The sequence below is a fragment of the Falco punctatus genome (assembly GCF_963210335.1).
Source record: "Falco punctatus genome assembly, chromosome: 3".
NCBI lineage: Eukaryota > Metazoa > Chordata > Aves > Falconiformes > Falconidae > Falco > Falco punctatus.
Genome location: NC_137582.1, coordinates 30,247,221 through 30,261,756, shown reverse-complemented (window position 1 = coordinate 30,261,756; position 14,536 = coordinate 30,247,221). Strand labels below are relative to the sequence as shown.

The window sequence follows — 14,536 nt, the reverse complement described above, 5'->3', positions numbered from 1 at the left end:
TTTCTAAGACATTTCAAGAGTTGAAAGCCAAGTATCATCCAGCAATTTCAATGCCTCCATTTAGTGCAGGGGTACCTGCCACCCCAGTACATCACAGAGCACCTGCTCAGTTTTGACTATGGGGTAGAAGCCTCCCAGGCAAATCACCAACACCTTTGCTTCCAAAGAAGGTACCTTCTGAAGTGATTTTAACTGTTAGCCAATAATTAGATTTAATCCCAGACTGGAAAAAAATCTTCATTTTCTTTTACAGTTAAGACTGTTTACTTTGATGTAGAGTAATGAAATTAAAGGATCTAACTATAAATCAAGCTCCAGATCTTGGGGTTCAACACTACATCTGAAGTCTTTGCCAAGTGGTTAGTGTTGTGTGACCCAGTTGCTGAGTAGGGCTCTTAGGTACAGAAAATACAGTAAATAACTTCAAAAATATGAAACATTGCAACTGCTGTGTTCCTTTCCAAATTGAATGGAAGCAGCAGGAGGAGCATAGTTTAAGTAATTCTGGAGGACCTCATGCTGCAGCTATTCAGTACAGATTCTCCTACCTTTACCAATGGTACCTGAGTGTCCCCCAAAAGGGTTTTGAAGTTTTTTTGTGTTTAGTCTTATGCTGTCTTCATGAGGGCAGAGAGAAGTATATGTAATGAAGTGTCTGGCCTCCTTTTTGTTGCTTTGGACTAGTTTCTGTGAGAGATCTGTGTACCATGAAGACAAGGTTACAGTTATTTACTCAGCTGAATTAAGGGACTATGAATGGCTGATGGTATTTATTTTGGAATAGAAGTATTGCATACAGTCTCCTGGGAAAGCAAATACATTTTCTAATTAGAGGACTAAGAGATCCTAGGCCACATTCAAATTTACTTTAGTAATTCTGTTGTGATCATTGGAGACACTAATGTGTTACCAATTTAATTCAAACCACATTAGAGAAAGCATTCTTTTTAGTTCTGCATTTCCTATCTTAATGATGTTTACAGTACTTACCTAAATTTCTGGTGCAAATGCCACACATTGTTTTAACTTTTTAGTAAAGATTTAATTTTATGAAAAATATCAATCACCAGTGTTTACTGTTGTTTCCTTTTTGTGTTTATTACAAAGAAGATTTGATACTTTGCCCAAACTGGGACTGCATGAAAACAGGACTTTCTGACATGCTGGTTATCTCATTGTTGCTAACTTAAGTACTTTTGTTGATGCTCACGTGAGGTTTCTACATTATTTTCTAGTGAGTTACTTTCTCCAAGAAGCAAATATCTAAAAAATTTCATGTCACTTTCAGGTGAAATGATTCTTCCCCAGAAAATACTGGCTCCTCAAAACCAGAGTTTTCAGAAAACTCATGTATTTCAGCATCCTGTTTATTTCCCAAGGTATCAATTACTCTGGTGAAATATAAGACATGGATTTGTGTCTAATTTGAAGCAAACACATCAAGGATTTAAATGTCGGTTCTTTTATCCCAGCAAAATAAGTTGACCAAGGTTGATTCCTTACCTTGCCTGAAGCAAGGGAGATCCAGGATCAGTCGTGACAGCGTGTCTCCTGGCCAACTAGTCTTTGTTTCATGTGGGCCAATTTCATACACGTCTAGTGTTAGGAGAGCTTTTGTCTTTGCATCTTTCCTCCCTTCCCCTCATGCAAGTAGCAGAGCTGTTGTCTGAAACGTGAAATAATGGAAACATCTTCTGAGGACAGCTGCTCCAGGCAGATGCACTCAACCGCAGGTCCTTGGTGCTTTGGGATGTTCTAATGTAAGAAAGCTGGGCTCCTTCTAGCCAAACTCTCCACAGCTGTGCAAGACACAGAAAACTGTTGTCTCTTGTTTACTCACCGTGATGAACTTTCTCGTCATTGACTTCTTTTCATGTTAACATTTCACATCTTACCCAGCTGAGAACCTAAAAGCATTCTGCATAAAACCAGGAAATATTAACAATGTTTGTGCTGTGATAATTTCTAAGGTGTGGCCAATTTATTTTCATCTATTTTTAACTGAAAGTTACAAAAGTACTCATTTGCTTATAGAAAGAGTGAAAGATGTAAACCACAATTTTTAATTTTGGCAGTTGCCTGTTTTCAGATGAAAACCTACAATCTTTCAAAAAAGGACAGCAGTGGGATAGTCATTCAGAGTCATAATGTTTTGATACTCTTGTATTTGAGCAGCAAAAGCTTAAGTTATGGAACATTTTCCAGGAAGAGCACTTCTTTTTGGTATTCCTTTTTGTCAAAAAAAATACCTCCCAAGACAACGCTTCAGGTAACCTGATGCATACCTTCCTTAGCCTGCTGCTGTCTTCAGAGCGGTCTGCTTTTTCTTGTCTGTCATCCCAGAGAACTTACAATACTGAATGGTCATCTCTGTGAGTGCTGGCCAGTGGTTGCAGAGGAAACAGTAGCGGTATTGTACAAGACAGGACATGCTAGTAGTATGTTTTTACTATGTGAAATGCTAATAAATACATGACCAAATCCTGCTCCAGGACTATTGAAGTTGCTGGGGTTTTTGTCATTGGCTTCTCAGAGGTCAGAACTCTATAGCTCTGATAGAGAACAAGACATAAAATCTGGACTTTTTTACAGACCGCTTTCCTACAAAACGTGGCAGAAAAATATTTCATCTTTTGACAAAAGCATGAACCCTTTACCCATACCTTGTCATCTACCAAAAATTGTGCTAATCTTCAGCTTTACAGCAGCTTTATCCCATATAATGATGGGGTAATTTACAGAAATGTATAACTCTGTGTTCCTGATTTTCCCTGTGTTCATTTGAAAAGAGTGTGAGCCGTATGATCATGCTTGTGGCTGGTGGTTATTATGACTTGATGCTGGCGCATCTCTGCTTCCTAACAGCTGTTCTGGTGTTTTTTCTCTAGTTTCCATTTATGCTGTTTTGCTTCATTAAATAATCTTGAACCTAAACAGCAACTCAAAATTACACTACCCCATGTTTATATATTATTAAATGCTTAGAGAATATTATTTATTTTTTTCTTTTCCAGCTGTGACATGCACTTAGGTGTTTCTGGTGTTTTCTCTTGTCTTTCCTGTAGTCTCAGGTGCCACCATGACAAAGCTGGGTGTTGATTTAAATACACTTCTTGTACTGCAAGTGGGATGACCATCATTTCACCTTAAGTTCTGCAACATGGCTGTCACCGTCATATACTTGAATTCCAACTGCTCTGAGTCAAATACTGGAATGCAAGAATACAAGTATTGGTGTTTCCTAAAGTTAATTGTAAATCACAAACAGAAAGCTGAAAATGCACTGTCAGATTAACTAATGTCCCTTATCACTGGAACAAATTAACCGTTAGTCAAGAACAGTGCTTTGCCGTAACAGACTTCAGTATTTTCCATGTAAAGTGGTGATTTTTCTCAGTGGAATAAAAAAAACCTGAATCAGTAAATGAGCTATTGGACAAGTAATAACATTCTATTTTAAATAGCACCAAATTGCTGAAGGCTTTTAGGACAGCTGTTCTCTCCCTTGTCCTTTCAGGTACCTCACAGCTTTTGCTGGGTAAGAGGAATTGCCATCAGCAACTCAATAGGTTAGTCATGAGATGTTGGAATCTAGTTTAACATTTGGTAATAATTAACAGTTGGGATTTTGACTGTCTAAGTAGCTACCTGTAGGGTAGGGTGTACCTCCTTGGAATTCCTGTGTCTACGCTAGACGGGACAGGTGTCCTGTCAATAGGAGTACCAGTCGTGCATGTTGCAAGGGTTTGTTTTCTTGATTGAAAAGATTTTGCTGTAATTTCATGTTTTCAAGTGTTTGCCTTAGAGATGAGAAGCACATATTTTTAGTTTTGCTTAGAAGAGATAAAAATAGATTGTTTATAGAGAAAACAGAAATAAAAGGAATTAAAATAAAGAAATTAAACCCAGAAGTATTGGCAAGGATTGTGCCTATTTGCATATTCAGTGAAAATAGCAAGCTATAGAAAGCCAATTTTCCCATGCAGTATTTATTGCAATATTTCATTTTAAAAGTGCAGTTGAACAGCTGAACATGATAAGATAAAGAGACGTGACCTCTTCTGCGGCTGAGTCATAGGAAGATAAAGGATAAAAGCCCATTGTGATGCTCAGAGAATTAGGCAGCAGGTTACACCAACAAGTTTTAATTTTCTGGTATGTACTAAGAGAAGTGGCACAGCAAATGGGATTCCTTTCTGAAAAAATTGCGTACTGCATTTAAAATACTTCTCTAAATGATAAATTCACTGTGAGGAATGAATGAGGGAAAATGGAGGAAACAGCTGAGATTGCAGTTACTTAATGAAATCTTACTGGTTTGTTGTGCTGTTCCCTTGAATTAGTCAAGGGAGCAATGTATGGTCTCACCTCACCTTGCTAAGTGGCAGCTATTCCTGCACCATAGAGATCAAAGGACAACACAGCACCTTCCCTATAGCATATTTTCCAGTACATACTTCTTTCTGTGTAAGTAGAAACACCAATATATATGTATAAAAATGGGTATGGTGAAACCAACGTAACTCCCTTTTTTAAGATTGCAACTTTCAAACTTGACAGTGAATGTTTTATAATTAATCCTATCTTCTAGTGGACAAAATAGGGAAAAAGCTTTCTCAAGGACAGATGGTACTTCAAGTAGTTGGGACCTATTTCTTTTTTGTCCCCCAATGAGTCTAATTTCTCTCCCCAGGGCATCCTGTTTTCATGCCACTCTAGCACGTTCTCAGAGCTGAACAGCTTTCTTACAGAGCAAAAATATGGTGTAATGTATTGTGGGTGGTTTGTTTTCTCAGTTTCATATTAAAAACACATGTAAACATTTATGTGAGAAAACACAGCTGAAGACTGCAGTAATGCTGCTATACTAGCAGTTTATGAAGTTTTGGAACTTAGGAATTCTGTTCTTCAGGGCGGTAGGTGAGATATCTTCTCAGTATCTGTACTGTTTCCGTGCTTGCTCTTCTCACCTTGTTGCCCTGAATAGTCCTTTCCACTTGCCTTATCACTCCTACTTACTGCAGCTTCTCTAAAAATGAGCAGAAGTCCTGCTTTGAAGACTCAGCCAAAGGGGCCGTTTCTGAATGTTTTCTGTTGTGGTATTTATGCAGAGCTCACCATAACTTAAGTTAGCTTTCATTGGCAATTCACCACCAAAATGTGTATTGTCTTCCCTAAGTCTTGCTCCCTGAGCTTGTGATGTAAAGATTTACATTTGAGACACTTACTGTTGTAGCTGTGACTTTGAAGCATCATTGGTCCCTTTTACCATGCAGTATGCTTTTCTTGATCTGCTTCTCTCCCACTGTGTTCAGAGGATCCATGAACACAATTTCATGTTAAGACTCATGACCTGTAATACTGCTTTTGATGATAGGCCTAGACACCACATATATCCTAATTATTTACATTTAGTCTTTTATAAACTGAAGATTATTTTCATTGTATAAAAATAGCAATTGCCAATTTGGTGACAATATTGGTTATTTCCACCTTGATTTCCAGTAGTTGGATGGGTGGATAGGTAGATTGGTTATTTTAAGGTTACTTCATTGTATGCAAAGATTTTGTATTGAATTTTTTAAATGCTGGATATATTTCTAAGTTAGAAATGAATACCCTCTAGTATGTTAGAACTTGTTTCACTCAAAGAGAAAAGTTTTGGGAAATTAGAGTATAAAACGCAGTTCTTGGCAAATTCTTTAAAGAATTTCTGAAAACTTACGTGAATATCACATTCACAGCCACCTGTAGTTCATATTTAGTTTTACATCCAGAAAAATGTGAAAGAATTCTTTACTGATTTGTGGGCTTATATAAGCTGTTAATGACATGGATCTGTTACTCACCAATATCACATATCTCTTGTAATGATTTTCTTGTAATAACCCATGACAGCCATAATATTCTGGAATGAGATCTGGGTATAGGAGTAAAAGCTGCATGGACTTCTCTTAGTCAAGTTCAAGAGTCTGAAATACAGGGTTTTTTTCTGCCTGACCTGTCCATGAACTGTTTTGTGTTGTGAAAAAGTTGTGTGCCTCTCAAAAAAAGTGAGACTTCCCTTCATGTAAAGTCCCTAAGTATTTTATTCCAATTAAACCTTTGTGACTGAGTGTTTGGGGCATATGGGAAGCAAATAAATGGCTCTGGATTCTAATTTTTTATTCTTTTAGCAAAAAAGAATCTTTAGTGCACTTGAAAAGCACGTTATTATTATGCCATTTGTACACAAAATCTTAAAATTTCATGTTTCCTGTAAGGGCTTACCTTGGAAGTACAACCTCCCTTAAAACAGACATTATTCCTTCAGGTCAGGAGCAACCTTGGTATTTCAGACGAACCAAAGTCAGGGTTGACTACATGGTATATTGAAAATAATGTGTTTCTGAAGAGGCAGCAGCTGTTTTTTTAAAGGGAATGGCCTTCACAATCTAAGCGAGCTTTGCATACCTCTAATTTTAAAGTCAACCAGGCTGCATACCCTCCCCCCAGCGACAGAATTTCTGAGTTTCAGGTCTGAGAAGAAAGCGAGAGCTACAAGTAAAAACTGAAATACGGTGGTAATAGCTTGCCTTTCTGGGTGACACTTCAGAATTCTTAAAGCAAGTATTTGGGGACAGCAGGCCAGTCATGTTGTGACTCCTATGGAATATTCACGCCTCAGAACTGAACTTGAACTATTTCAGTGTTCTCATACAGAAAGATTAGGTCACTTCATTTATGCTTATACACATACAACCACAGAAAGCATTTCTCTGCTTCTTAACAGATTTGTTACAGTTTGCTCACACTGACATCTAGAATCCGGTATATGGTGCCAGTTAAAATATCAATCACAAAACAGTATCTTCTTTCCTTACACGTTTAGGAAAATATATCCAACTTTGATATTGTCATGGAGTCTGATGAGGGCACCTTCAAGCCATCTGGACTGGGATTTACTGGCAGTGCTAAAGCTCGGGACATTGTGAAAGAGATCATGACTCTGCTGCAGCCCATCAACGTTACAGATGTTTATGACAGCGCAGATGGAACAGACATTGACTACTGGATGAGAGACGGGGTGCCCGGTGAGCATGCTTTACAGATGACACTGCTCCTTCCATGCAGTGGCACATCAGATGGGTGGTCTGGTGTTTTGAAAACAGTGAGAAATGCTTTCCCTCAAGGACTAACATTCACTGTAGGTGAAATGTGGAAGTGCTAAAAGGTGACCAACAGAAATAGGACATAATGTGCGTTTGAGCTGCAGTTTAATAATGGTATAGATTATACGTAGCATAACATGCCTAAAATCGTCTTTTCAGCTTTAAGGATTTATAATAATTAATCCCAGACTGGTGGTTTATAAATAGTAAACTAAGGCAGAGAAGAATTCTCCAATGTAAAAGAAGTATTTTTTTATTTTTATTATTATTATTATTTTTACTTTGAAATACAGGGCTTTTTCTTTCTGTTTTATATGCTGAAGAAACAATGTTTTTAGAGGCATAACATTTAAAAGGTTATGGGGCATTAACGTGTGCTAAAGGGGGAAAATTATGCAAAGTTTGAAATTATTTGAGAGGGGTTTTTGCGTATTGTATTTGGCTCCCAGTGAGGAGCAGCTTGTTGGCAAAGAGGATTGCAGGCTGCAAGAGAGATCCACTGCTGGCAGCCCTCTGGTGCAGGAGACCCCACACTAGCACGGGGGCTTGCAGAGCACAAGAGTCCCAGTTAAAGGCCAGCTTGGGTGAAGCCTTAGTTAATTTCCATGGTAGTTTCCACACTTGAATAATAGTAGAAATAAAAGTTTCATAACACTGATATTTAAAAAATTATGATCGGTTTTAAAATTTTAAGGTTCTTTTTCTCTGGTGTTTTATGACTGGAGTAGACTGGCACATCGCTCATGCTAGTTTTACTAGTAGCTACTATATGCTTAGAATCTCTTACTATTTTATTAACTGCCTTGTCTTTTACCTGGTCTTGTGGAAGATGCAGTGAGTCACAGAATATATGCTTCTTATTTATGGTCAGAACCCTTTGATTCTCACTCACCTGGGTGTACAAAGTTACTATAAAGTTGCCTGCCTAGATAAATAAATGGGTGTCTAATTTTCAAAGCAAAATATCTGTGCTGGGCAAGAAGTATGGATGAATGGATGTTGTTAAACAGCCAGGGATTCATCTACAGCTGGTGTGCTGCTTTCTGGGTGAGGTGCGTGTGGTTCAGTGCAATGTCATACAGCTGTGACATTGGGTGCACTCAGGTACCTAGGTGTCTGCGGGTGCATCTTTCTGTGGGTGCATCTTACATGAGTGTTAGGACCATGTGCTCAGTTGAGTTGAGAGACCATAAGAACTGTTGAGAGACTGTAGCCGTGCATCATCCTTCAGAATTTCAGACCAACATATCTGTTTTGTAGCTGGAATATGAGAACTCACCACTCAGCCTGTGTTTAGAAAATGTGAATGTATCAGAATTATTTCCTAGGTAAGGTGTTGGGAGCACTTACAGATGATCCTTAGGGGCTTCCATTGTGCTTCCCATCTCGGTGTGACAGACTATGGAAGAGGGAAAAATTTAACGCTCAAATGTCTTGTTTTCAGTTGATACGTGAGTGGTGGTTGTGATGGCAGTGTGTAATGAGCTCTTGTACACCAGTTTTCATCAGCTGAGGTGCACCTGGAACATAAACAGCTACAGCTTGCCGTGGTCCTCTTGATTCACCAGGACTACATGTGTAAAGTACACTCAGAAGAAGCAAGGCAGAAATGGGAGCCCTCTCCCATAGCCACCCATACTCCTCAGAAGCCATAAACTATGAAAAGTATCATAAACTACAAGCTCAACCTTGGGAAAACATAAATACACAAGAACTGAGACCTCAGTTTTTAAATAAATCTGATCTGCTTTCCTATTAAAAATTTGGCACATTAATTGATGGTGGGGGTTTTTTTCTGTCTGAAGCTTTGGTTCATTTAACTTCCTGTTAAGCAAATAACAAAGTGTTCTTGCAGCATAAAGGAACAGCGATTCTTTTTTTCCCCATTGAGCCCCAGTGGGAAGGAATTAGCTCCACTAAAAGAATTTTGGCTGTTTTAGATTGTATTTCATATTGTACCAGGGAGAAGTCTGAGACATCTTGTAATCTTCATGCCTTGTCCCCAGTATCCTCACTGCTCGAATGAGCCCTTATGGTATATAATAACATTGGAACAAATTGAACACACTGTAACAGCTTTTATAATTTGGTCCAATTTAAACAAGCAGTCAAGTGTTGACACTTCATCAATTTTATTTAAATATTTTCTTGAAAATACACTTGGTGGCTTTGTTTCTGCAACAGTGAGAGAAAATAGGGTTTACTTCTTGAACAGTAAGAATGGTTTCTGACATAATTTCTCTAGAATTTTTCTCCTTTTTAGTGTTAAACAGATTCTGGGATTCACCTTTTTAGATGCTATTAAAATTCTGTTCCTCCTGATCCTTTTGGTCTGAAAGGTCCACAGAGGGCAACGGCATGTGTGTTCTCAGAGCTGTTCATAGCTGCTCCTGAGACAGGCGAAGCGTCTCAGGCTCCTTATTCTCTGCTGTTTCCAGTATGTTTATTTTTAATGGGCAGGCAATTACATGTTATTTTTAAAGTTACTTAAACATATCTGCAAGAAAACAGCAGTGACTATTCTGAGATTTTAGGATGAGGGAGGCCAGGAGAGTTCAGAGTGCTTTGTGAACCATTAACTGAAGCTTAACTAATAACTCTAAAGCACGAGCAAAGTGATCTGCACCAAACAGGAGTTTAGTGCTTTGTGATTGCCAAGTATTAGAAATATTTTCATCAGTGGCCTTTACATTGGATTATTTTGAGAACAGTTCAGCCCAGCAGTGAGGAATGTCTGTAGCTGTGTTTTTCTAGTGATAGCCAGTTTTCAGCTACTGAAAATATTTGTGTAACATTCGGTTTGCTTTTTCATGAAGCATAAATCAAGTGAAATGAGGTTTTTGTGGTGTCGTATTTTATCCTGTGGTTTTATAGTTTGAGGTGACCATTGGTCGTAAGACTGCTCCTTTATTAATTATGCAATTATCTTCCTCAGCTTTCTTTTTAAGCGTTCAATTACGTATTTGTTTTTAGTTAGGGATACATCTAAACTGTGTCACATAAAGTTGTTCCTTTTCAACAGTAAGTTCTAGTCAAGTTTGGCCAAGATTTGCAAATACAGGTTGGTTGGGTTTGTTTGCTTTCTTTGCGTGCTTTTCCACAACAGGCTTCTTCAGTATCTGAAAGGGTTAAAAAAACCCTTAAGCAAGCCCTGTTATACCAGCACTCAGGTATTTTTGTTGAAAAAGCAAGGTATCTGATGATCACAAGGATGCTTTGAACATGATTTAAACTAGTACCTAAGGTAATAGCACCGGGGTCGAGTCAGCCTTCCCTGCAAACCTTCAGAAAGTAAAAAAGGCAAACAAAGTGATTGTATTTGTATTATGGTATCCAGTGAACATTAATTCAGCTTTAGATGTTAGGGAAGAGGAAAACAGGTGCTGTCCTATTTTTGCAGAGGGAAGGCTGCTTGGAGACAGTATTTCCAGGAGAGATGGTTCAGGGATGCTCCTTTCTGCTGCATTCGTCAGGGAGGTTATCTGTTGCTGCAGTGCTTATGATGGGAACACTTTCTGTTAGGAACTGAGCTGTATTTGAGATCAAGCTGACCCAGGACATCAAACAACTCCCCAAAGGCATGTGGCAACTCTTATTTAAAATTCAACCAGTGACCTAAAGGTGAAACTCCTTTTTACAGTGTCACTCTGAACCTTGATGGTTGGTTGTGTCTTTCTGTCTCCACAGTGATGGTGTCTTGCTTTTTTGTTACATTAGACAAGAAGAGGAATTATTCTTCCAGAAACTAATAAACCAGTAGTTCATCTAACTTTAATGTTTCTTCAGAAATCAAAAATTCATTTGCTAACCCAATCTATTAGTAATTTTCTCAGAGGTGGCAAACAAATACTATCATATATCATTTCTCTCATTTTTATATTTTCATTTTCATATTTATTTCATATATGCTTCTTTATTACCTTCCTTTAAAATAAGATGTATTTTGGCCTTAGACACCAGGCTTTGACATGCATTATTTCCTTTCTTATTACAAAAGAAGTTAAATCCTTCAGTTCCATTCCTTTTCTGGAGCATGCTCCCCCCTTATCCCTCTGTCCCCATCATCCTTTGTAGCACCAAACTCCAGTATGAGCCTGCCAGCATGCTTGAGCCAAGCCTGGTCCTCTGCTCAGTGTCAGCCAGGGGCATTTTTGAGCAAGCGTGGAATGGGAAAACTCCCTGACTTGAGGTTGCCAGCTGGGCATGAAGAATTGGATAAAAACTCTATTTCCTATAAGTGGGTCATCTGTTCGGAAGTGATACTCGTGATACTCCACTGTGATGCATGAGGCATTGCACCTCAGTGTACCTGTTTTATACTGTCCACAGGCTTGGGCAGACTCTTTGGATCCAGTTTCTAAGCCTCTTTTTATTGCCAAAAGAATAAAAACTGTAAAGAAAAAGAGGAAAAATCAGATTCACATGGTTTAGGACTTCACAGGCCGAAGCTGAAAAGGCTTTGCCTTGATTGTGCACAGGTAAAGGATATTGCACTTGACAAAGACCTTCTTACAAGATGAGGGAGAGAGAAAAAGTTTTCCTTAAAAATAGACATTAAACTTGATTTTCTCACTTTAATATGTCACATTTGTGTGATTTGTGATCTCAGACTATTAGTGTACGGTATCATGTGGAGAGCCTTAGTTATTTGACTGACTAACACAAGTGAAATATCTCCTGCTAACCCATGGAGCAGAAAGTTGGACAAAACTTCTGAACACTACTGACAGAACTACCTTTATAGATCGTGTTATAAGTACTTCGATAATTTTAGTTACTCCAGAGGTGCTACATTTTTGTACTTTCTGAGTTCTCACTGCTGTGGACATGTGTTGAAGCACACTGCCAGCACCAGCCAATATGGGGCTGATTTATGTTTTTTGTGGATGTGAGGTGTAAGGGCCTTATGGTATACACCTATGTCTTGCCTGAGTCTTGATCTCAATAGATCTGAGATAATACCAGCACTGTTGTGTGATAATTAGGATTTTTATTGTATTGTTTTTTCCAAGTAATTCCTTTCCTTTTAAATATCTCACCATTCCAAAGTAAATATAGTGAATGAGTATGTTCCACTGCAGAAGTCAAATTTTCTGCAACTTGGGAGGTATTAAATTAAACCAGTATGCTAAGAGAACAGTTATAATTGCTTAGCACTTAGAGAACCTGCTATAAGTGCTACAGCTATTAGAAACATTTAAAATCTTGATTGAAGAAAGAACTGTGTGTATTAATCTGTAAAATAATTCATCTATGCACTAATTTATCATTGTTCCATAAAAATAGGCTTTTGAAACTAGAAATTATTCTAGAGTAATAAATCTAATATGCTGCAACTTTTTATGAAGGTGGATGCCTTAAAAGGCTCATAGTTTAACATAATATCTTTTATTAGCCTTTCATATGAACTCTTTTGCTTTTAATAAAGTTGTTAAAGTCTTTGAGACTAATCATTTAATGAAAGGAGTAGTCTGTAAATTATGGTATGTTTTCTTATTAATTGTGATATTTGACTACCAGACAAGTTTGACCATGCTTTACATAAAATTCCTTTCGCCTTTGTTCTACTTGGGCTGGAGTCTTGTTTTGGCATATTAGAGTATGGGGCTACTTCTAATAATCAACAGGAAACACCAGAACTGCAGATTTTTTTATTTCATTTAGACTAGACACAGATCATGTAAATATTGAGCTAGGATAGTACTGTTGGGGAGAGGGGTGGAGTTGGGTGATTAGACACAGTGCCTGAATGCAAATTTTACTGGTAGCTTTAAGAGGGCTTCTGTAATATAATTCTCATTAGGACATGTACATGTCTAATGCAAGGGGACAGGGTGGTTTTGTCAAGGCAAGAAGAATGTGTTATCTTTGGGGCAAAATAATTCATGACTGTAGCAAATACTTCATAAGTGCTCATCCACATTATTTTGATAAAAATGAAGACTACTTCTGAATGAACTTGCTGAAGTCTGCCTTCACTATGGGCACCCACTCTTTGGTAGTATGTTTTAATACTGCAGGAAAACTTGAAAGTCTAGAAATCATCATACCTTACAGTGAGAAATGGGAGATGTTAAATCTCTCTCCGTTTATGCAAAACTGTGCTAAGTGATGACTCAACTGCAGCATACATATTAGGCTGGGAAGAGATTTGTCTAATTACAGCACATTTCTCATTGTTTTAAAAAATAGTCCATTAACAATTGAGTCTACCTGAGTCCAAACAAATGCAAAGTGGAAGAAAGCAAACACCTTCTTCCAATAAGGTTAGTGAGATACAGAAACACCTTGCAGACTTGGTGGATTCTCCATAATTTTGAATGTGCAAAACAGTACTTGGGTGTCCTCCAAAAAGTAAAGGGTAATTCAAGCAGGAGGGCTGGGCAATATGCAGTAGATACAAGGTGAGGGTTTTTTGCCATGTGTTATTCAGAAGGTGTGATTAGATGGTAATGGATCTTGCTGGCCTTAAAACATCTGTGAATCTGCCAGTAAATATTACAAGCATTTTCCGTAATGAAATGTCTCCTTCCCCATTTAAGACTCACCCATTTCAAACAGCCTAGGTTTTTGACTATCAAAAGCTCATGTCTTTGGTTTTTACAACATTTAGATAATTCTAATGACAATTAAAAAACCAGAACTATTGTTAACTTGCCAATCCCAGAGGAAATTTGAACTGTGAAACCAAAAATATTTGCAAAACACTATCATACATTGCTAAGCAGCTTGAATTTCTTGCTGTATTCCTAGTTTTTCTCTTTTCTTCAGTATCTCATGCAGTTTATTTGACAATGTTTTCTTGGTGGTCACAAGCTAAGAATCACAGCACATGGATTAAACAGCTGATACTACATAGCGCTTAAATTTGTCTTTCAAAAACCTGACGCAAGGCAGATTTAGAATAATCTTGTATGAATATTGTAATAAATTAGTTCGATGCACTGACATTCTGATTGGCTATTAGAATCCTAGAAGAAGTAAAATTGTTGAAGTGCATTCAACACTGCACAAATACTAAATAAACTTATTAATCTAGTAATGAAAACTTAAATTAAGATGTTTAAAATAAAATCATAAATTCTAATGGTTCTTGCCCTTTTTGGCTAGTGGATTTCTTTCCCTTAAAGACACTTTGTCACTGTTCATTCTGTGAATATCAGTAAGGTTGAATTTTTTCCTTACTTTTGGATGCTTACGCTTCAAAAAATTATGAGGTAGATTGGTGTAAAAGACTCTGTTATTAAATAGGTTCCTTCTGTAAGCACACAAAAATCCTAAACATATCAAAAACCATCAATAAAATATCTCCTGTCACTCACCTTGTTAGTAGGAGAATATGTTCCGTCTCAGAGAAGAAACACTGAAAATATCTAACTGAGAAT

The 14,536-nt window shown here is 37.7% G+C and overlaps 1 protein-coding gene across 3 annotated transcripts in view; it reads left to right on the top strand.

The window, feature by feature from the left end:
- CPQ (carboxypeptidase Q) overlaps positions 1 to 14,536 on the top strand; it is a 179,675-nt gene that overhangs the window by 128,171 nt on the left and 36,968 nt on the right. For all 3 annotated transcript variants that reach the window (XM_080378496.1, XM_080378495.1, XM_080378494.1), the window contains one exon: positions 6,872 to 7,073. In XM_080378496.1, the coding sequence (XP_080234622.1) occupies positions 6,872 to 7,073 (202 nt within the window). The remainder of the gene's footprint in view (positions 1 to 6,871; positions 7,074 to 14,536) is intronic.